Source organism: Salminus brasiliensis, chromosome 24 (assembly GCF_030463535.1).
Source record: "Salminus brasiliensis chromosome 24, fSalBra1.hap2, whole genome shotgun sequence".
In the NCBI taxonomy this organism is placed as follows: domain Eukaryota; kingdom Metazoa; phylum Chordata; class Actinopteri; order Characiformes; family Bryconidae; genus Salminus; species Salminus brasiliensis.
This window is the reverse complement of record NC_132901.1, coordinates 18,207,646-18,231,220: the sequence shown is the minus strand read 5'-3', so window position 1 is coordinate 18,231,220 and position 23,575 is coordinate 18,207,646. Positions and strand designations below refer to the sequence as shown.

Sequence of the window (23,575 nt, the reverse complement as noted above, 5' to 3'; positions counted from 1 at the left end):
TGATTGCGGGGAACGTTTCCGAGGTGGAAGGTCTCATGTAGCAGCTTAATCACGGTTGCGAAGAGCGTCTGCAGGTGTGCAGGTCTTGTTTGTCTCGGGTGCAATTGTGGAAAGCTCTATTAGACCGGACTCTCTTATGTATACTAATTGCTGGGGCTGGTAAAACATTCAGTTCCCTGCAGAACATGTGAGGAATGTGTGATTTCCTCATTGAGTCCTCCAGGCCAGTGCGAAGCTTTGAAGGTAAAGATTTCAGGTGTAGGTATTATAATAAGTAACTCGCTTGGTTATGTTTTATATAGTAAAAGCACACTTGTGTTGCCATAGAATACATTTATTGAGTATTTAAGTTTTTCTTTGATGTATAAACAATAAATATGTGACTTTGGATGGGGTGACAATTGCCCAGAAGCAGCTTTACAAGCCTATTTACCACCCTGTTATTTTGTCTCAAAATAAAACACACTCATTTGCCTTTCCTACTGGACTTTTGGGGGAAAAAAGATGAGCTTTTAGTTTTTATTGACTGATATATGACACCACACTGGCCCACAGCTACATGATATAGCCTAGCCTAGCCTAGCTTAGCTTTTAACCCTGCAACAAATACTCTTTGTTTTATTACCAAGTCTTAATAGATGTCCTCTCAGGGTCTTCTAGGTGTGAGTTAGCTGAAGAGATTGTAGTAGAGTCTGTTAAAGTTAGCTATTAGCTTAGCGCCCCCTTTCTGTTCCCAGCCCTTGCACAGATACTTCTCCAAGCAGTGCTTTTCCCTAGTCAGCTAATGTGAGCTTTTCGAACCTTTTTAGCCTCGGTTCCACGTTCTCATGAAGCAGCCATTGCGCTTGGCCTCAAAGTACTTTCACTAATGCACTGGGTGTATGTACATTTATTTGGGGGAGAGTTGGGAATTGGCCCATTTTACTGATGTGAATTTTGATTTTTAATGGAGTCAACAGTGTTTGAGGTTCACGGTTTGCCACTTCTATGTCCTGAGCTCTCCTTACTCAGCTTTGCCAAGCTAAATACAGTTTTCTTTTTTAAATACAGTTGCTGTAGCTTTAATACTGATTTGCAGTATGCATTTTGCTCTGATCTGATTGGCTGCTGTGCATTGTACCTCATTCAGTTTACATACTGGGCTGAATATTACACACTGGGACACATTTGATATAGCTATGTCATTACTTGTGATATCACAAAAACGTTACAGTATATACAAAATGCAATATATGTAAATAAGCCCTTTTCTGATTGGCTGACCTGCTGACATGGCTCAAAAATGTAAAAGTTAATTCTGGGGCATTGGAATGGAAGAAATTTGATCACTCCTCATAACTCTAATGTAAGTGAGCAGTCAAATGTCAGTGTGTTTGTGCTTGTGATGTCATGTTGTGAAATCGGGCTTCGGTTTTTGTAGCTTAATTTCAAAATATGAACTTATGTTTGAGAAGTGGAGGGTATTTTTAAGATTATTAACAATGTTTACATTCTTCAGAAAACTCAAGACCAGGGAGGATTAGCTTTTCCATGTTGTTTGCCCTTTAAACTTCTAAAACCAATGAACAAGTCAGTTTCCCCAATGATGCCAAGTGGTGTGAAGACATATGAGAATGAAAATGAAGTTGCAAACCGGCGTGTTGGCTCAAGTAAATTCCTATTTTTTTCCTCCAGTGGTCTGGGTCATTGGTGTAAATTGGTTAAGGGCCTTGGAAACTCTCACAGCTCTGTAGTATCTGGTGCCAGTCTGTCAGGAGAAGAAAAAGAGAGGCAGGACATAGGGAACATAGTATAGAACACAGGTCTTAAACTTTCTACAGCCAGGGACTCATTCCTGTCTGAATTCCTATTATGACTTCTTTATAACATCACTTTTATTTGCTGTGAACACAAGCACTCTTCCAGTGATGTCTGGCCTTTAGCTTTTAGCAATCCACTTAGCTGCTAACAGTGTCCAGACTTACTGTTAGGATTTACTGTCAGACGTCTGGAGATTGCTCTTGTAAACCTTGCTTTGGACAATGTTGCCTTTGTTTTGCTGGTTTAATCAAGGTGTCGTGTAACTAGATGTACAGTGGCAATTTGCGACCATTGAGGAAGTCCATTGAGGAATTTTGAGGAGTGTTTAGGATCATTATCCTGCTGTGGGTGCCCTCCGTCTTTAACTTTTTACAGATGGTGTGATGTTTGCTTTTAGAATTGGCTACTATTTCATTGAATCCATTCTTCTTTTTACTAGTGAATGTTCCCTGGGCCACTGGCTGCAACACAATCTCAGTGCTTGCCAGTTGGAAAGGGTTTCTTTTCATGAAATTCTGCACCCTTTCATTTGCTTACTATGGTCAAAATGTGTGGTCAGCCTTATTTAGATGTTTTGCTGAAAACCTATTACACAGAATTTTGTGGTGAGGACACAGGAAAGTGTGTCTTGTGATGATCATCATACATATTCTCCCCTTATCACACGCAATGCTCTCAACACTGGAAGGGTGAGGCCCAACCAGCGACACTACTTTCCATCAATTCCATGTCACTGGGCAACCAACACACTCTGAGGAAAGCACCGTGTACCCGGCTCTGATGCATCTGTCAGCGAATGCCAATGCCGGCCAGCACTGCACTGGAATGATGAGAGGAGAAAGTGCCATCTACCCAACCTGCAGAGAGCAAGGCCAATTGTGCTCTCTCTGGGCTCTGGCTGCTGATGGCTAGCAGGGATTTGAAACCAGCTTATTCTGCTGGACCAGGCGATGCCCACATTCTCCTGATGACTCTTTCATGAAGGTCATATTTGTGCAGGAGTCGCTGCACAGTAGAACAGTGCACCACCACTCCAGAATCTGCTAAATCTTTCGGAAGGCCTGATATTCTAGTTCAGAGCACTGTTTAGCTATTTCAGAGACAACAGTATGGTGCTATTTACTAGCTATACACTGTGAAGATCAGAGAAATGAGAGGTCCTCTGTTAATCTGTGTGCGTCTCCTTTTTCCCCTCAGTTGCGGTTGGTGATTGAGCTGATATGGCCTCTGTTTCTGTTCTTCATTTTGGTTTGGGTGAGATCCACCAACCAGCCCACCTACAAAGGCCAGTGTAAGTACATCTTGGCTTCTGCCCTCTTCAAATAATAACAGTTCTAATGATGAAGACCTGATTTACATAACGCTTTTATCCTCAAAGCGCTGAAAATAAACCAAAACACTAATGATGTGTGATCACAGATTACTTATAATGTATTATGCCCATAAACAGAATATACAAATGCAGAGTTAAGCCCATAGGGAATAACAGGTAAGGCAAAGTGTAGAGATACGCTCTTTGATGCATCTGTTCTACTTGTGAGTCCATCTGCTCTCTTAAAGCAATAGCGTCGGCCTAAAATCTGATTTGCTCTTTTGTTTCCTTCCCCAAACTTGTAATCAATCAGCCAGGCATGTTTACTTTACCTTACTGTACCTTTGACGTCTTTACAGTGGTGGTGATGGGAAACCAAGGGTTACACAACTTCTACTGTATACACCTAAACATAGTCATTTCCTGCACCTACTCATGCCTCGGCAAAAATATTGGGACACCTGCTAATTCACTGTTTCTTCCCAAATCAAGGGCATTAATCAATAGCTTATCCTGCTTTTGTTGAATTAACTGACTCTACTGTCCAGGGAGGAAGGCTTTCTACTAGATTTTGGAGCACTGTTGTGAGGATTTGATTGCATTTAGTAACAAAAACGTTTGTAAGGTCAGGATGTTGAATAATCACCACCTCACCTTATCCCTGATCCCTAGGCATCAGGCACTATATCTGTATTACATCCCTTTTTATGAAATACCTTTCTGTGAGAGAGCCTTTAGAGGCATTTAACCCCTTAAACAGCATATGGACTGCCAGCAGGCTGAAAGTGTTATTCCAATTTTCTATTACCAAAGAATAGACCCCTTGTGGATGCTGTAGTTACTGAATAATACACTTTAGTGTGTAATAAGGCCTTCTGCGTTAGGGGGTTAAACTCTTCAGACGTCTGGATCCATTCACCACCACTGTGAGCTATTCTGACTCTGCGTGTTTCTCTATAATGAAGCATTTAATGTGAAATCACCAAACATAGCAGGGTTGAGGTTCATTGGACATTTCTTATTATAGCTGTTTGAGACAAACTATAATAATAAAGGCATGCATTGTGCACACTGCTAACCTGAGGCTACTGTAGGCTTATTTTACTGTTAGCTACATTAGCCTCTAAAGAAGCAAACAGCAGGCATCCAACATGTCTTGGATCACTGTGTGCATTTGATGTAAACTTAATTTCTAAATGAACCATTGCTTAGTACACCGATCAGCCATAACAATAGCACCTACGGGTGAAGTGAAAAACATTATTGTTCATCTTCATCTACAGTGGCATCTGTCAAGGGGTGGGATCTGCATATTACGCAGCGAAAGTGAAGGATGAAGGTGTTAAAAGCGGGTAAAATGGGCAAGCATAAGAATCTGAGACAGTTTGACAAGAGCCAAACTGTGATGGCTAGACTACTGGGTCAGAACATCTCCAAAACATCAGACAGGTCTTGTGGGGTTTGCATTCTTGGTTTCTCCAGTATGCAGTGGTCAGTGCCTACCAAAAGTGCTCCAAGCAAGGACAACCCATGAACCAGTGACAACTTACTACTGCATACATCTTGGTGCCAGATCCCACAGGGCACCTTCAGAGGTGTTGTGGCACAAGGGGGACCAACTCAAAATTTGGTACTAATGTTATGGCTGATCAATGTATTTTGGACATAATGGGTATCAGACATACTTTCTACTAAAGCAAGTGCCTCCTAACACAGGCCATTACCCCAACAAGCCAATGCCCTCGGCAGGAGTGTTGCCATGGTTTCAGGGAATGGTGTGCAACATCCAGAACCCTTGCGTCAATCACCCAACACCTGGAGAAACACCTGGACAGGTCAACAACTTCAACAAGTCCATGTCAGTAAACATTTCTCATTTCACTCATAGATCATAGAATTGACTCTTGTATGTGTTAAAGGTGCCATAGAATGCATGTGTTCAGTATTCTGAGGCAGAATTAGTAAGTATGTGACTTTGGTTGGGGTGAAAATGTTCAGATGTGATTTTACCACCCTATATACCACCCTGTTATTTTACCTCTAGCTAATTACCACTGGCATCTATATAAAATAATAATAATAATAATGATAATAATAATAATTGACTGGTTTCCTTCACTGTTAGGGTTAACAGTAACCTAGTAGCATGGCCTAGCCTAGACTAGCGTAGTCTAGCTTAGCACAGTAAAAAGCTAGACTAGGCTAGGCAAGTGTTGCCTAGTCTAGACTAGCCTAGCCTACCAGATAGTGTTTCTTCTGTATGCCTACTTCCTCATAAGATGATAAAAGTTGTGTTCTTGACTTCTGATCTGGTCATAATGTTTTGTCTCAGCAGTGTAGACTAAAAGTTAGATCTGCTCTCCTAAATCAAGTTAAAAAAGGAAATCAGCTGGAGTGAATTATGATGTACGCACAAAATTGCCATCATCTCAAAGAAAGCCACTTAAGTGTATGGAAATTCCTTCCACTATCCAATTACATTTAGGATGTTCTTAGCCAACAAAAGCTACCCATCATGCCATCCTATGATATGTACATTCATAAGGATGCTTTATTTCTTTCCACTTGTGCTGCGAGGATGAATATTATAATTGCCTCCATTATTATGCAAATGCCATGTGTTTCTTGTTATTATTGGGTGTATAAAGTAACAAATACACGAGTAAACAGTAGAGCAGAGGGCTGCGAGAGGATTTACGCTGGCTTGTACAGTTGCTCTACCAGGCATAATTACCTAACTGGATCTCAAGTACTTGAACATTTTCTATTTGGTAAAGTTGCCTTTGTTGCTTAAAATATCCGAGCTGGCAGAGAAGGTCATAAGAACGCTCAGCAATGTTTTAAAAGGTTCTGGGAAGGTTTTCCTGTGATGTTACTGAACTAATGTGATGTAATAATGGTTTATTGCCCATATATGGGTTATTACCCAACATTCCCAGTTTGACCGAAATTATGGAAACAAAATGGTAACTAAAATACAATAAATAAACGGATACATAATTACACAGATTTAATGAATGAGTCATACAATATTTTCCAAACTTTAGAACTGGAGACATTATAAATATAAATATATATTTTTAAATGATGAATGTGCAATACCTATTACTTGAAATGAAATGTTGTTACATGAAATATTCTGAACAAATGGGAAAATCCCTTATTCGAGTATGAGAACAAAAGAATAAGCATAAAAATAATGTATTGTTATTTTTATTAATAATAACAATGCTACTACTGATAATACAATAATAATAATAATAATAATAATAATAATAATAATAATAATAATAATAATAAATGATGGGAATGTCAAAATGTTTATTTCATTTTATTACTGTTTATAATAAATGGTTATTTATTAATTCATTCATTTATTTTATTACATCACTGTCATTATTATTTGTATTATTATTATTAGTAGTAGTATTATTATTATCTGTAATAACAATAATAATCATCATCATCATCATCAATAATAATAATAATAATAATAATAATAATAATAATAATAAACATTCTTGGAACATCCAGAAAACAAAATTCCATGTCTATGTAACATTCATATAATGTCTTTCTAGGATCTTGGTTCTTTTTTAGTTTGTTAATTCATTTTCTATTTCAGTCTGGCGAAGGCTTTGATTGAGGTTCAATCTCTCCTGGCTGACTCCGCCCTCCTCTCCAACCTCAAACTGCTGTCTGGTGACCTCAACCAATGGGCTTCCATCCTTCAGACATCCAACCAAGCCAATGGTAAGGAAGAGAAGGGCAGTCGAGAAAGGCAATAGACTTTCATTCTAGGGGACAGCAGGATAATTCCACAAGAAGGCATGTCCTCCATAAAAGCGTCCTGTTCATGAATTCAGTATCAAAGGTCTGCATTTAACAGGTCTTTTCTTTATGTGAGAAGATGAAAGGAGAAGCGTTTTGGCTGAAGGCTTTTTGTCAATGCCGGACAAAACTTTCCACTAAAATCCATTTCCTGCTGGATCTTCTGGGTGTGACTTATTAGCTTCTACAACTACCACATGCTTACATTGCTCACTGGCTATGTACCAGAATCAGCCTCTGTACATCAGGAAGCGTTTTATTAGATTTAGAAACAATTCAAAATAAGTAAAACGTATAAAAAGGCATTTTGGAAATGAAGTGCTAGTTACCCTCTAGCCCCTCATCAGCGGTCACTTTCTGACCAGAGAAATGCTGTAGATTGAGTGGACTCACAAGGTAGATGTTTCTTTTTAAGTGGCCAAAGTACATGTAGGTGTTTCCGATAAAGTGGCCAATAAGTGGAAACACAAGTTTAGTGTTTCTAAAAAAGGGGCCAGTGAGTGCAGTACAAGGGACGTGTTTCTAATAAAGTGGCTGGAGAGTGAAACTGCAAAGTAGATGTTTCAAATAAAGTGGCCAATAAATACATGTGCATGTAGGCATTTCTAATAAAGTGGCCGGTGAGTGGATGTACATGTGGGTGTTTCTAAAAAAGTGGCCAGTGAGTGGATGTACATGTGGGTGTTTCTAAAAAAAGTGGCTAGTGAATGGAAGTACATGTAGGGGGTTCTAATAAAGTGGCCAAAGAGTGAAACCACAAGGTAGATGTTTCCAATAAAGTGGCCAGTAAATGGAAGTACATGTTGGTGTTTCTAATGAAGTGACCAATGGAAAGAAGTACATATAGGTGTTTACAATAAAGTGGCCAGTGAATGAAAGTACATGTAGGCATTTCTAATACAGTGGCCAGTAAATTGAAGTACATATAGGTGTTTCCAATAAAGTGGCCAATAAGTGGAAACACAAGTTTAGTGTTTCTAAAAAAGTGGCCAGTGAGTGCAGTACAAGGGACGTGTTTCTAATAAAGTGGCTGGAGAGTGAAACCACAAAGTAGATGTTTCCAATAAAGTGGCCAATAAATAGATGTGCATGTAGGCATTTCTAATGAAGTGGCCAGTGAGTGGAAATATAGGGTAGAGGTTTCTAATAAAGTGGCCAGTGAGTGGAAATACAGGGTAGGGCTTTCTAATAAAGTGGCCAGAGAGTGAAATCATACGATAGATATTTCCAATAAAGTGGCCAGTGAATGGAAGTACATGTAGGTGTTTCTAACAAAGTGGTCAGTGAGTGGAAAGACAGGGTAGGTGTTTCCAGTAAAGTGGCCAGCGAGTGAAAGTGCAAGGTAGGGGCTTCTCTGTGCTTTGGTAGTTTTTGCTGACTCACGCTTGTGAGACACGTCATTTTGTGATGTCACTTCAAAACCCAAAGCCCAGTGGCCCTCGCGAGTCAGAGAAAAGCGGCGAGAGTAATGACCCCCTCCTTGGCCCGCAGCAGGCTAATTTATGGAGTCATTTTTGATCTGGAGTGGCAGACCGTTTATCCTTCTGTTCTGCTGTGTTCGTTAGGCTAATTCAGTCTAATGATATTCAGATTTCTCAGAGACCTCATCTACGAATGGGCGGAAGGGGCCCGCAATGTTGGACTCCCAGCGAGCACTCCAGGTTGGATTTGCATTCTCGAGGTCGTGAGCTCGTAATTTACAAGATTAAATTCATCAGGGGATCTGAGAGCGCATAATTAACAAGCGACGGCGCCTGCGACACGCCAACAAGGTACCGGCCAATGGGAGCGCAGAGTCAGAGGGAGGCGACCAATCACTGTGGGCGGACAGGAAGAGGGAAAGGAGGAGAGAGGTGAAGCTGCAGTAACGTCTTCAGATGATTAAAGGCTGAGGTGACGGCTTCAATCTAGCTGCAAACAGTTCAGACAGAGGCCACTGCGATTGTGTGTGTATGTGTGTGTGTGTGTGTGTGTGTGTGTGTGTGTGTGAGAGAGAAAGAGAGAGAGAGACATGTCGACCTCGTGTTCATCCTAGCTGATAGAACTGTTCTGATGATAATGGAGCCAGGGAGATTATCTGCAGTAATGCAAACACTAATTACTCCTGCACCACTTCCAATAGCGGCCTTTACCCGCAGCCCAAATTAGTACCGCACCATGCGTGTGTGTGTGTGCTATTACTTCAGCCAGGTGACATTTTCGACAGCTTGGACAGAGCTCCATTCTCACATTAGAGCCGAAACCCGTTTATCTGCAAATCTCTCAGAGACATCCGTCTATTTTCAATTACACACACACACGCACACACACACTGTGTATGCTGGAAGTGGTTCAAATGTGAAATGAAAGGCCTTAATTGGCTTTCAGTGTTATGTGGTGCTGTGTTAAAAATATCCATAGGAAAGCTTCTCATTTGAACCAATTCTCTTGACTGATAACTGACCATCATTAGCAGACAAACCGGAAAGCCTGAGAAACCTGGACATAACCTACGATAACAACTAACAAAGCCCAGCATTTTATATAAACATATCAACTTTAGATTTTATTAAACATTTAGCCAACATAAACAGTGGAGTAACAATAGTGTTGTTATATTCACCATGTATCATTCATAGACAGAAAGCTTGAAGTTGCAGTTAAACCCTGTTTTTTTGGCGTGGAACTTGACCTGACCGAGGTCAGCTTGCTGCTCAGAATTAAAAACAGAAATAATTAGAAATGATTGTAAAACATATAAAAAGATGTTTGGAAAATAAAGTGATAGACACCCTCTAGCCCTTCATCACAAGGTTAGTGTTTCTATTAAAATGGCCAGTGAGAAAAGGCACTTTTAAGTGGCCACCGATAAGTGGACATACAAGGTTAGTGTTTCTATTAAGATGGCCAGTAAGAAAAGGCACAAGGTAGGTGTTTCCAATAAAGTGTCAAGTGAGTGGGAGTAAAATGATGGTGTTTCCTGTGTTTCCTAATAAGTGGCCAATGACTGGAAGCACAAGGTAAGTGTTTCTATTAAAATGGCCAGTAAGAAAGGCACAAGGTAGGTGGTTCCAATAAAGTGTCAAGTGAGTGGGAGTAAAATTATGGTGTTTCCTGTAAAGTAGTCAGTGAGTGGAAGAACAAGGTAGATGTTTCTAATAAAGTGGCCAGTGAGTGTAGTACAAGATTAGTGTTTCTATTAAAGTGGCCAGTGAGTGAAAGCACAAGGTTAGTCTTTTTATTCAAATGGCCAGTGAGAGGAAGTACATGGTAGGGGTTTCTAATAAAGTGGTCAGTGAGTTAAAGCACAAGGGAGGTTTCCATTGGGAATGTGTATTGTAAACACAGTCTACTTAGTCAGGAGCTCACAGAAAGTCTAAATACTTCATTTTAACATGTACCTAAACTGTATATGATGCGTAATGTTTATTGGTGTTTATGAAGGGGTGTATGTATAAAAGGTGGTAGCGTAGTCTTTCTGTACCATAACAGGCTATACAGCATACAAGCATCCCTTTATCCCATTATTAATCCTAATGGCTCACGTTAGTTCTGTTCTAATGCTGGCTAGATATCACCCTCCCAGAGATCATCTAGGTCTTCTTGGAGAATTCACTAAGCTTCATTTGACCATGTGCTGTTCACTGGAGGCTTTAATACTCAGTTTGATAAGCCCTTGGATCCAGTTACTAATGACTTCCTTATGTTATCTAACAATGCAGGCCTTACTCAGCATATATCAAGCTCTGCACCCAACCATGGTCATACCTTTGACCTGGTTATTTCACATCAGTCAAACGTTAGGGTGTATTCCATACTTGATGTGGGAATTTCAGATCACTGCTTGATTGTTTTTATGACAATAGTGCTTATCAGGTTTATGGTAGACCAGAAAATACTTGGCTAATGCTGAGACAACCTTCCCTGAACGTTTTGCCTTTCTTCCTACTGTTACAGAGTCCACCTGTGATAGTCTAGCTGAAGACTTAATGAATGCTTTAACATTATTGCCCCAATAAAAACTAAGTCTGGGTCCAAGCCCAAGGGAGAAACTCAACCACCATAATTAAGGTAAGAGAGGTTGCAGGAAAGCAGAAATGGACTAAGACTAAGCTCACTGTCCATGATGACGTTGTAAAAATAACCTGAATTAAAATCAAAAGCTCAATAACCAATTTAGAATAGCGAGGTCAGCAAATGTTTAAGCCTCATTGATGGTCACAGCAACAGTTGTAAATGTCTATAAATGTCCATAACTGACTGGTTAACTGTTGTCATCAGGTCTGACTAGACCACTTTCTAAATTGTAAAGGAAAAAAATAAGACCTTCATGTTCAAAGGAAGTCAGTGTAAAAGGGTTTATGCCAGATTCAATTCAACATAAACAACAAAAATGGAAATATAAGGTTTTTGTGTGACTAAACATATTTGGAGGTCAAATACTTTCCATTAGAGACCGCATGGCTAATGAATATCGCCAGGCCGCAGCTTGGTGGGAAGTACTATGTCAGCTTTTGCACCAATCAAGCCTAAAGCACTTTCTACAGTGTCGTCACATCTGAACGTGTGATATTCTACCTCCCAAGGGACGTTCTTGACCCGTTTTTTAAGCATTCCTCTCCTGGGCCAGATCATCAATTTCAACATTCACTTTACTTATTGGTATTTTATAATGGTCTGAAGGTTGATCAGGATGCTGGCAGCCTAACTGTTTAGTCTCTCCTGAATCTTAGTGCTTCTTAGTGCTGCTTAACTGTTTACAAGATTGTGGCTCTGTCCTAAATTGGTTCCCGTTTTAATTGAGTGGATGGAAATATAATTATGTTACTCTGGAACTCTTTATCCAAGTGTGCACTTTGGCCTGTGGAGTGCCCTAGGGTTCTATTTTGGGACCAGTACGGTTCAACCTCTTTATGCTCCTGTTAGCCAAAGGGTTCATTTCTGTTCTATATTATATTCTATTTCTGTTCTATTTGCATTCTCTGTGGCACTGAGCTATACAAATAAAGATTATTTTATTATTAGCCACCATGTGTGAGATCATGTAAGGATTATGATACTGTGGCATCTAAGCAGTAAAATAATCAGGTAGTAAGCAAAACCATAGAGGGTTTGCTGTTGGATGAATTTTGATGTAACATTAGATGCCACATTAAATAACGTGTTGTACTCACAGTTTTAAAAGAAACTAGAGAAACTGAAGTTTATGTAACTAGTGTTTTATTATATGATATTATATTAATATTAATTATTGTGTTGTTGTATGTGTTAGTACCTTTCACTAAGTGTTTTTAAGGCAATGCCCTATCATCAGGAGTTTGACTTTTGAAAACAACAAGTTGGGTGGAAATTGTTTTTAGTGTTATGTTAGCTTATTTTAAGGTACATATTCATGTCTGGTGTTATTTTATTGCCAAAAGAAATGCCTAATTGGCTTTCAGCATGTTTATGTTCATTATTCTGCATATTTGTGACCATGAAAATTGACGCACTGTGGGGACATTTGGTAAAAATAGCTAGCACAAGCACTTAAACCATTAAGGAACAAGTTTTTGTTTTGCACAGCAGTTTTGCAAAACATATCTAATTAGCTTTTAGTGTTGTGGTTTTGTTACTGTTATTTTTTTGGACATAGGGACATTTGGTCCCCACAAATTGACCTAAAAATCTAAGCACATGCATCCACACACTAGAAGCAACAAGGAACTTCCTATTTTTCAACAAACACTGCCTAAAGAAACGACTAATTGCATTTCAGAATATGTGCTTACATTTGTAGCTGTGTTTTGCCTTTACTTTATTGCGGGTACTCAAAGTACCAGTGCATTCTGGCATTTGGTCCCCACAATGTAGCTAAAAAACTCTAAATGCAATTTCATCATTTGCAAAAAAATTTTTTGTTTGTTTTGGTTCATTCTTTTAATGTAACAAAAATAGGCCTAGTGTATGACATCAAAAGGAAAGTCCCCATGAAGACAGTAAAACCAGATGGTATGTGAGGGTAGCTGTGGGAGGCTGAATCTGTGAGTTTCATTACAGCTGAACGACTCTTTAAAGGACTAACATGTGTTTAATAAGCCCCACCATCTCCCTCAATGACCATCTCAATATTACCATCCACCCACTCACTTCACACAAACACACACACACACACACACACACAAACACACACATACACACTCGCAGCACAACACAAAACTAACGCACACCTCCAACTTTATACAGAAGGGCTTTGTATCAGAGGACAATAACTGGATAACATAATAAAAGACAGCCCCACTGGTACGAGGATATTAACTGTGCATGTTTGACATGCTTGATAACGCTCATATGCTGCAGCAACTAATTATTGACCAGTTCTGAGTCTAAAATCACTGTGAAAATGAGATACACAGATGACTTTTTTTTTTCATTTCGAATTTTATTAAATGCAAATTTGGCTGAGTGCCAGACTGGCTTTCGCATCTTTTACAGTGCCCCCCAGAAGTATTCGCAGTTCCTTATGTGGTGCTCTGAGAAACAGGGTTCAACATAGCACTGAGAAAGGGTTCTTTAACTCGTGATGATAGTGAGACTTTTTTGGTGCAATTTAATACTATTTTTATATTGAAAAAAGTTTCTGAACAGAACCATCTGTAAAATGTTTTCCAATGTGAAAAGGCTTTAAATTTGCTGCAAAAAGACAAGCCCTGGTCAAATTACATTCTTAATTTTTTAGACTTTCACATATTTGGAAAAAGAAAGAAATGTAAAATGCAAAAGTTATGGCACATTTAATTCTCTCCTATGTGTAATTCCATGTTTTCAATTTCATTATCCATTTAATTCAGTACAATACATTGAGCCAATATTCTCTAAAATATGTTGAAAATTGAAAACAAAAGTTTAGTTTGTTTCCACTTTAACAATCGATGAAATATGTAATTTCACCTACATTTTAGTGCCTAAACTTAAGCAGAAAGCTGTATTTAGAGCCACTGCCTTTTCTAAAGAACCTTTAGAGAACCCTTTGTAGGGATGTATTTGTAATAAAATGACATTTGCTTCAGAGAAAAACACTCAACTTTTTTTTGTACGCTAGTTCCTCTGAGCTTGTGGTTCATGATGGCATCATTAAATAAGATGTTTTATCTGATTTATGATTTATTTTAATTTATATTTATCTGCATCTTAGATGTAAACACCCAGAGGTTATGTTTATAAACATAATTTAAATAACTATAATTATTAGAAACAAATGAACTGTACTTTGATACAAAAAAAACATAGTGCATCCAACAAGAACACAGCCTAGTACAGATATTATATGGCAATAAAAACATGGTAGCTTTCAGAAGGCCCTGATTCTGCATAGTGTGGCCGTGCACACAAGTGCACTAAGTCACTTTAATAAATAAATAAATAAATAAATAAATAAATAAATAAATAACTTGGGTAAATAAAAAATTCAAGTCAGTCACAGGCAGAATATCAACGGGGAGCCAGCAGAGAGATGTTACAGTGTGAGCAGTGTGAGCTTGTCACTTTTAAACCGTTATTAAAAAATGAAAAAAATGTCATTATCTTAATGTACATTAACATCAAGAAGATTTGTCTGCTTGCCCTGTAACAACATCATTTCAGAGATTCAATGTTTTTTTATGGCAGCAGTGTGATGTGCAGCCGTGCAGTTGTTTTCGAATACAGCAATGAAAACTCTAAAGCAAGGCTGGGGGTGAAAGTAACTTGTCATTGACAAATGTAAACGGTGTTTCATACAGCAGTGACTTCTACCTTCTTCTCTTCTACCTGTCTGTCTGTCTCTCTCTCTCCCTCTCTCTCTCTCTCTGTGTGTGCAGGTCGATCGATTCCATTGCGCAGCGTGCTAAAAGATAATGAGACGTTCTCCGAGTACCTGAGGAGCAACCTGTCAGTGTCAACGCAAACAGCCCAGAGACTGACGAGCGTGAGAGTCCGACTCAATCAGGTATGGTCCAGTAAACACACATAAACTCAAACACACATACACACACTTTGAGTTAGTGGAAGAGACGGTTGGTATAAAGCTCTAAAAAACTGAGGAGCATGGGGCAGACCACTCCTTAAACAATCAACCTTCTAGCTTACATTTGATTTAGCATCAATTTTCACCTGCACGGGTAATGGTCCTTTTGAAACCCAGACCCAAAAACCCAAACCCGCTGTTCTGAACACAGTCCAGGTAGCAGAACTGTAAGAGAGGTTTTGCTGAGAGTAAGCCAGTCATAGAGTTACACATAGTGCCTACACATGTTCATTAGATGTTTCCATTTACATCTAATGAACATCATTTGCACCATTTTTGTTAATTAATTAAGCAGTATTTGCTTTGAGGGCTTCGTGTTCATGAACATGGCTAAAGAAATCCTCTACAGTCTAATTCCAGTGTTTGTTAGCAACACTGGCCTTGCATCTCCTGTTGTAAAGCAACAAAGCATGCCTCAGACATCAAGCATGTCTTGGTAGATCCGACAGATCGACTGCATCCGGGAGAAGTTATAAATGATGCTCATTTTATCTGACACCCAACTATTCCTTTAACCAATTAGATAGGCTAATCTGTTTTGAGCATTGAGCATATGGCCTAATCAATGACTGCTAGAGTCCATGTAGTGTTTTATTTCTGAGCCAGAACAACATAAACAACTGAAATTCATCAGTTCAGCTGCAATACTGTTAACTTGCCAAATCAACCCAATAGTGGATGTTGTCCTTAATGTTAACTAATGGCTTCTGCAGCTGAAAGTGAGCAGCAAAGTTCCTGGCGGTAAATATATATAAAATATGAAAATGCCATAGGGCCATACTTCAAATATATGAGACATAAGAATGCTTGGAATTCCATTATATCTGAAATATGTTTGTCAAACATATTAAAATATGCCAACTTTAACATATTTGTATAGTCCATATATTATGTGTATTTGTCCAATGTATGATACTTACATATTAGTATACAACATATTTGTGCATACATTTTGAAACATATGTCTAATTCCTAGGTATATACCTAAGAAGACTTGTGTTTAAAGTCATAGTAACTTCAGGCTTCTACAGATGATGTTGCATGAAGATGATTGGGTCATAAATATTTGTAGAAGGTGTGACAGGGTTCATAGTTTGAGAAGAGGTGTTACAGTGCAGTGAGTGTCTCGTTGGATGTGTGGAAAATGTGTCTCAAAGCCGATGTTAATGATTGGCAGAAAGGAGGGATTGCAATTGGGCATGCTGAAGGCCATAGTGTGAAGGAACTAGCTGAATCTGAATGTATGGAAGCATACGGTCATACAGGTCTACCAGCAGTGGCAGAATTTCCAGTCAACAGGAAATTCTTGTCAGACTTGTGATGGACAGGGACTGTCAGGCTTGTACGTAAAAATCATTTCGCATTGTGATGGACAGGGACTGTCAGGCTTGTACGTAAAAATCATTTCGCATCCAGGCAAGAATGTTTTTCTAGAAGTCAACGCAGGTCCTTCACAACCAGTTCCTGAAAGTACACTTCACAGAAACTGCAGCATTAAAACTCATTTAAACTGTTTCAGCAGAGTTTTAATGCTGAAGTGCCCCGAGGCTATCAGCCTTTGGCTAACATAACAGGCTAACTGCTATTCTTTTCCATCCATTCTTGTACTACTTGGCAATTGAGGATGGCAGTTAGCTACTCTTTTTCTGTTCAGCACAGACCAGTGATGAATATTGTGCTCATAATCCTTACTGCAGAATAAAGAATTCTATGTACTCAATATAAAGATGTATGGCATTATAAAGATTTCATACATGTGTCATATATTAGAATATATAGGATTCCCTTATATACACAACATATGGACACTTTATCTGCACTTTATATTTTATCATTTCATGATGAATGGACCAATAGAAATGCTCCAAAATGACCTGGAATAAAATCATTTTACACTGACTTCCATTGAAGGTTAAAGATTTTTGTGTGACAGCAACATTGCTGATTTGTTTTCAACAAATTTCATATGTCAGCATATTCAAATATATATGTTTTACATGTATATGTAAAATTTGTTACAAAAAAAATCTATGTTACAGGAAAAGGAAAACCCTTTTTGACCTTCAGTGGATGTCAGTGTAAAAAACAAAAAAACAAAAACAAGTGTCAAATGAACCAAGAACATTTATATCCCGATCCATTCATTATGAAGTTATAAGTTTGTCAAAAAGTTAAAAATGGATATTTAAATGTTTTTATGTGACAGTAATCACACAATTACATGTAATATGTAAAAAAAAACAACATTGTCTTTATTTGGTATATTTAATTGATAATTGCGTGTGTATATATATCTATGCGTATATATTGTGTGTGTATATATATATATATATATATATATATATATATATATATATATATATATATATATATGTACAAATCAAACATGTTATATGATCCATATACATATGCATATGGGTCCAATATATTATGCTTACATGTATGTAGAAACATATACAGTACCAGTCACAAGTTGAGTGTATTGCTGATCATCATCTTATCTCAGGGGTAACCCAAATCAGCACGAGTACTTAGTTGCTTGGTAATGCACAAAAATGAACATCTTGCTCAGTCGAATGCGCTACCACTCTAGCCTGGGCGTCACAGGTTCAAATTCCGATCCATGACATCAGCGTCCAGAATCAGAGAGCGCACAACTGGCCATGTTCTTTCTGGCTGGGTAGATGCCGCTCTTCCCTTATCACTCATAAGCGATGTTGGCCGGCACAGGTGTCTGTTAGCTGGTGTGGTGAAGCTGGGGATCCAGCGCTTTCCTCTGAGCATGTCGGCCAGTTCATGTCGCCTCATTGGTGGTAGTTAGAAAAGAGTAGGTGGTCCGCTTTCTGCGGTTAATTGCCCTGGACCAGTCAGAGGAAAATACGTTCTGAATGAACTTTCCAAAGGAGATTTTTAGCAGACAGAAAAAAGGCCATTCTCTCACCATTTCAGTTCAGTTGCACAGATTACGTGAGAATGTCAAGAACTCCTTGTTCTGGGATCGTACTCAACCATAATCGTAGGTTTTTGGCTCAGGGTTATTACAACTTTTATTGTTTTCGGTTTTTTTTTCAATAACTGATGCACAGATTAGTCTGAGGCTTTCCAACCACCTACTTTGATCCGTGCACAAGTCATTCCTCTTCAGATATTTTGGAACAACAAGCCGTTTAAAGGGCAGGAAATGTCAGATCATTCCACGTCTGTATGACAAATTGATCTGTGATGGTTGAGGAAGGTTGAGAAGACTGTCAGGTGTTTTCTGTCAGGTGGGTATGTGTTCACTGAGCTTGATATGCCTGAAGGCCAAGGTTGTAACATGATCTAATTGTATATGGTCTATATACAGACCATGTCTAGCAATGCCAAGGGTGAGCACGCCTCGGCATGCTCTTAAAAATAAGAATGTCCTGAAAATAGGAACTCTAAATTGAGGATAACTGGAAATGTGGCACAAGCCCACCTCCATGATTGACCCTTTTTGGCTGCAAATTGCCAGTTATATTTTAAAAGTCGAAGAGTAAACCCAGGAAGACTAAAGGTTGTTTGGGCGATGGTATAGAAGAACACACTTTTTAAATCCATTAAGAACCATGTTTTTAACAGAGATGACTGAGTGAGAAGAACATTTATATCAAATGATGGTTCTTTAAACCACTGGTAAACACCTTAAGTCCTGGATTGCTGTTATCCAGCAAAGTTTGGTAGTTGCTCTACTCAAGCACACCTGATTAATGTTAATTTGTTAATTTCCAGACAAAGTGGATGTGACTCTTGTTTGTTGAGTGTGAATAATCTTGACTTTTACATCAGGTGAAGGTTCCTTCAACCTTTAAAAGGTTCTTTACACTCATCTCTATTACAAATATGGTTCTATACACATATGGTTCTATATACAACCAAAATGTTATTTTATTGCATCACTCTAAGAGCCATTTGATGCACCCATCATTTTAAGATTGTACCTTCCACCCAATGGCCACTTTCCTAGAAACACCTTCCTTGTACATCCACTTACTGGCCACTTTATTAGAAATAGATTTGCTGGAGACCCGCCCTCCAGGATCAGAGTTAAGAACCCCTGCTTTAAAGGGTTCTTCACACGCACAAACTGGCTTCTAAATGGTTCTTCAATGGCATCACTAAGAGTTTACATCAACAGTGTGGTAATGCTGTGTTTCTCTATGCAGCTACCTGCTCTCTCAGCTGAAACAGACCTGAACTCCGCGTTGTGTAGACCCTCTTCAGTGGATCGCTACCTGGTGTTTAACTCAACCAATCACAGACAGGAATTCCTGAACATCACCTGCTCCCTGACAGCCAATCAGCTTCGCCAAACCAGAGAAGTCATCATCCAAAATGTGGACCGAACAAAGCTGGCAGCCACAGTGAGTAAACTTTACCTTACCTCTACCTTGTACTTCCACTGACTGGCCACTTTTTTAAAAAACACCTACCTTGCACATCCAATCACTGTCTTCTATACTAGACACACTTACCTTATACGTCCACTTACTGGCCACTTTATTAGGAACACCTACCTTGTACGCCCACTTACTGGCCATTTTATTAAAAAACATCTACCTTGAACATCCACTCACTGGCTACTATATTAGACACACCTACCTTATACGTCCACTTACTGGCCACTTTATTAGGAACACCTACCTTGTACGTCCACGTACTGGTCACTTTATTAGAAACACCTACCTTGTACGTCCACGTACTGGTCACTTTATTAGGAACACTTACCTTGAACATCCACTCACTAGCAACTATATTAGACACACCTACCTTGTACATCCACTCTCTAAACACCTTATTAGAAATCTGTAGTTCTATTTTTTGGGCACTAGGTTAAGAGTTGCCCCCAACCAGAAATATGGTCATAAACAGACCACTGATGAAGAGCTAGAGGATGGCTAACACAAACAGTGTCAACAGATGAGCTACAGGAGGGCCTTTAAACTTTCTTCCAGCATCAACAACACCATGTGGGAGACCAGGGTTCGATTCCCGGTCTGGGTGACTATGCTGCGCTACACCAATAAGAGTCCTTGGGCAAGACTCCTAACACTACATTGGCCCACCTCTGTAATACGAGTAACCTTGTAAGTCGCTCTGGATAAGAGCGTCTGCTAAATGCCATAAATGTAAATGTAAATGTAATCAACAATTGAACAGTAAGAATTGTCCTTGCTGAAGAGCTGCAGCCATCAGCTTCAAAACGTGTTTTCATTCATGAGCACACACACCCACAAACACACACACTTTCACAGTGTCTGATCTTAATGTTCTACAAGAAAGGGCTTTCTAATAAAGTGACCAGTGAATACATGCAAAGTGTCTTTATGTAAGAAAGAGACGTCAATGTGAAAGAGGTCTGTTCCTAAAAGGCAGTTCTCTGAAATAAAAGACAACTGTTTCTTTGGTTTATCACATCTAAGACTTTTTTAATTTAGCTCTGTGGAGATAAGACAGTCTTTTTAAGGTGTGCTTTTAAATGATTGTTCTTCTATAAACTCATTTAAAGTTTTAGATACGGTGCATTAAGAGCCTGTTTTAAGGTTAACACTGTTTCAACAGGGCTCAATCAAGAGCTCTTCTATCATTTCCCATGGTTACAAATCATGCTCTCATTTATGGAAAATGTCTTATTGAATTACTTGAAAGTCAACGTTCCTTTCCGTCACCTTTGTGAGCCCAAACCCACCACACCTTAATGTTTAAGTGATGTTTAGGTCAAAGCTGTAAAACCTGTTTTGATTTCTTTCTTCTGAAAGGCTGCTGTTTTGAATGTTTTTCCAAGAAAACAGCGGTTCAATCGCCCGGTATGAGAATAAAACTTATCTCTGTGAAGTAGAAGTTCTCTTTTTTAAGTTTGCAATACTTGAAAAGTCACTCGAGCCTCTAGAGCATTACAGGTTGATTAGACCTTAGAGTTTTTGTCATATTCTTTTTTCAGCACTTTAGAGAGGGGAAGATGAAAGAGTGTCGTGTTGGAAGGTGTCTGCGAGAGTGATTCGTACATGCCTCTGTGTGAGTCTGTGAGTGTGTCAGGACCTGTACTAAATAAATGATGAAGGCAGACATTGCCTTAGAGGCAAAAAGGCCATTTGAGCTTATGAAGAACTGAGGCTACTGAGGAACAGGTCAGGAACAGCAATTCATCCTGAAAGAGTAAGAGACAGTGGAGACACTGCGCCATAAGAAGTTTGTCCATGAGAGGAACGATTTCAACGGTCTTCAGCAACGTTTTGGCTTGTTTGTAGTGCAGGCACCTTTTTGTTTTTTTAGAAACCTTAGACCATGTTTGTATTTTACATTCAGTTTCCACAGGAACCAGTTACTTTTTCAAAAACTCTTTAATTACTTTAACTCTTAAGATACTTTAATTTGTGTTTCCATGGGAACCAGTTACTTTTTCAAGAACTCAGATACTTTAAATTGTGTTTCCATGGAATCCAGTTACTTTTATCAGAAATTCAGATATTTTAAATTGTGTTTCTACAGGAACCAGTTCTTTTTTTTCGAAATTCAGATAGTTTGAATTGTGTTTCCACAGGAACCAGTTATCTTCTCAGAAATTTCTAGGTTTTTATGTTCTCTGTACTTTTTACAATTTTTACAGAAGCACATTACAGAATGTATTTCTACCTCAGAACAAAATGTAATTCCTGCAACCATCACTTCCATCCATGTCAGGTCCTACCAGAATTGTCTGATAGTCCCCATTGCCTGATAAAAACCCATGGGCAAACTCATTTTGTACAGACCTCTACACCACAGGATCCTCTGAGAAATGAGGAATGGTTTTTGAAACTCAAGAAGTTTTAGAAACCTTTTTTTTTCTACCACAGGAACCAGGAGCTTTTTCAAACACACAACTCTTAAGTGTGTTTCCCCCACAGGGAACATCTCAGGAAGAGGGGATTTTTAGAAACGTAAGAGATGTTGGGTGCATTTCCACCAGGAACCAGTCACCAGTCAAGAACTTTAAAGTGCAGGGCCAAAATTAGCCCTGAGCCATAGTTTCAGGAACATTTTTAGCTTCTATTCCAGAGTAGAACTTTCCACAGACCTGGAAGAATAAAGGTGAAGCTCATTACTGAGCATCACTGGTCAAACATAAGCTTTGCAAAAACTTTCTTACTGGCCTGTTTCAGAAAAACACATCAATACATTGTTGTGGAGAGAGCAAGCTTGAACCACCAGTGATGGACTGGAACTGGACTAGGGAATAAACCCAGACATGCACACTTTGATATAGAATGAAAAGGTCAACAAGAAAAACATCCTTTCTCTCACTGAAGTTACTGTAAATCCAAAACAGGAACTTCTCCAGTACAGTTCTACTGCAGGATCATTTTGAAACCTTACTCTTTAGTTAGAAGTGGTGGATCGGATTCGATCAGAAAATCTAAGAGGATAAGGGAACCATGAACGGCAGAGAAAGAGATGGACAGCAGGGGATAAGAGTCCACTTTGTTCTGGGCAGCTGAAACATACTGCAGATTGAAGTGAGTTCTCCAGGTCATCTGAGGGCGTGGCAGCACAGAGTGCCCTGACCCAGCAAACCACAAAAATACTGTATTCTCTCTCTCCAAGACATCAGTCAAGGAGGAAAGCAGAAGGTTTGCTCGAGGACTAAGACCTACACATGTGCAGATTCTCAATTATGCTATACATCAACCACTGACACTGTTTGCCAGCAGCCAAGAGCAGTAGAACTATGCATTTTATTTCTTTGCATGAGGTCCACTTATGGATGTTATGGATGATTTCATGGACCAACAACAGCCATAATTCATTTCTACATGACCATTTTCTAATCTCTCTGAATCCAATAAAATTGAGCAGTTAAACTAGGCTTAAATGTTAGTTGGTTTTCATGAACTTGCAAAAACAATAGGCCTCATTCACCAATCATTTAAGAAATTGGTGAATGAGGGATCCTAAATCTGATCTTTCTTTCTAAAGATGTAAATCTGCATTTTATCATATTTCTGCTCTGTGTTTTCTAGTTTAGGATTATGCAAAATATTCAGTAGATCAAAATGTGTTCCCATGGACTTCAAAATCAAAACAGTTTCTATTTATGAAAATTCTAACATTCATCAGTGTTTTCTTATATGGGATTTGTTCAGTTTATGAGAACAAGAGCAGAACTATAAACAGCTACACGTTCTATACATCTATATCTATCTATCCATCTATCTATCTATATATATATATATATATATATATATATATATATATATATATATATATATATATATATATATATATATATATACACACACACATTTTTAGTTTTCTCTATATTTTGAACCCTGTAGCTACCCTGTGTGAATAATTCTCGATGACTGGCCCACCAAACATTCTTCAAACTGACTTGGAATATAACCTTTTTACACTGACTTCCATTGAAAGTTGGTCTTTTTGCTTTTGGAGATACATGCTTTTCTTTGGCCAGCGATAGTGTATATATATATATAGCAGACAAACCTAAATTTATTGGCAGCATGCCTAATGCCAGGTGTGGGTTAGAGGGGTATAAAGCCCCCCTGCACTGAGCCGTGGAGCAGTGGAACTGTGTTCTCTGGTATAAG

The 23,575-nt window shown here is 38.8% G+C and overlaps 1 protein-coding gene across 1 annotated transcript in view; it reads left to right on the top strand.

The window, feature by feature from the left end:
- Nucleotides 1–23,575, top strand: part of LOC140547076 (phospholipid-transporting ATPase ABCA1-like) — a 237,774-nt gene that overhangs the window by 16,603 nt on the left and 197,596 nt on the right. Inside the window, exons 2-6 of the mRNA XM_072670600.1 lie at nucleotides 2,998–3,091; nucleotides 4,829–4,970; nucleotides 6,738–6,865; nucleotides 14,761–14,888; nucleotides 19,154–19,351. Coding sequence (XP_072526701.1) covers nucleotides 2,998–3,091; nucleotides 4,829–4,970; nucleotides 6,738–6,865; nucleotides 14,761–14,888; nucleotides 19,154–19,351 — 690 coding nt within the window. The remainder of the gene's footprint in view (nucleotides 1–2,997; nucleotides 3,092–4,828; nucleotides 4,971–6,737; nucleotides 6,866–14,760; nucleotides 14,889–19,153; nucleotides 19,352–23,575) is intronic.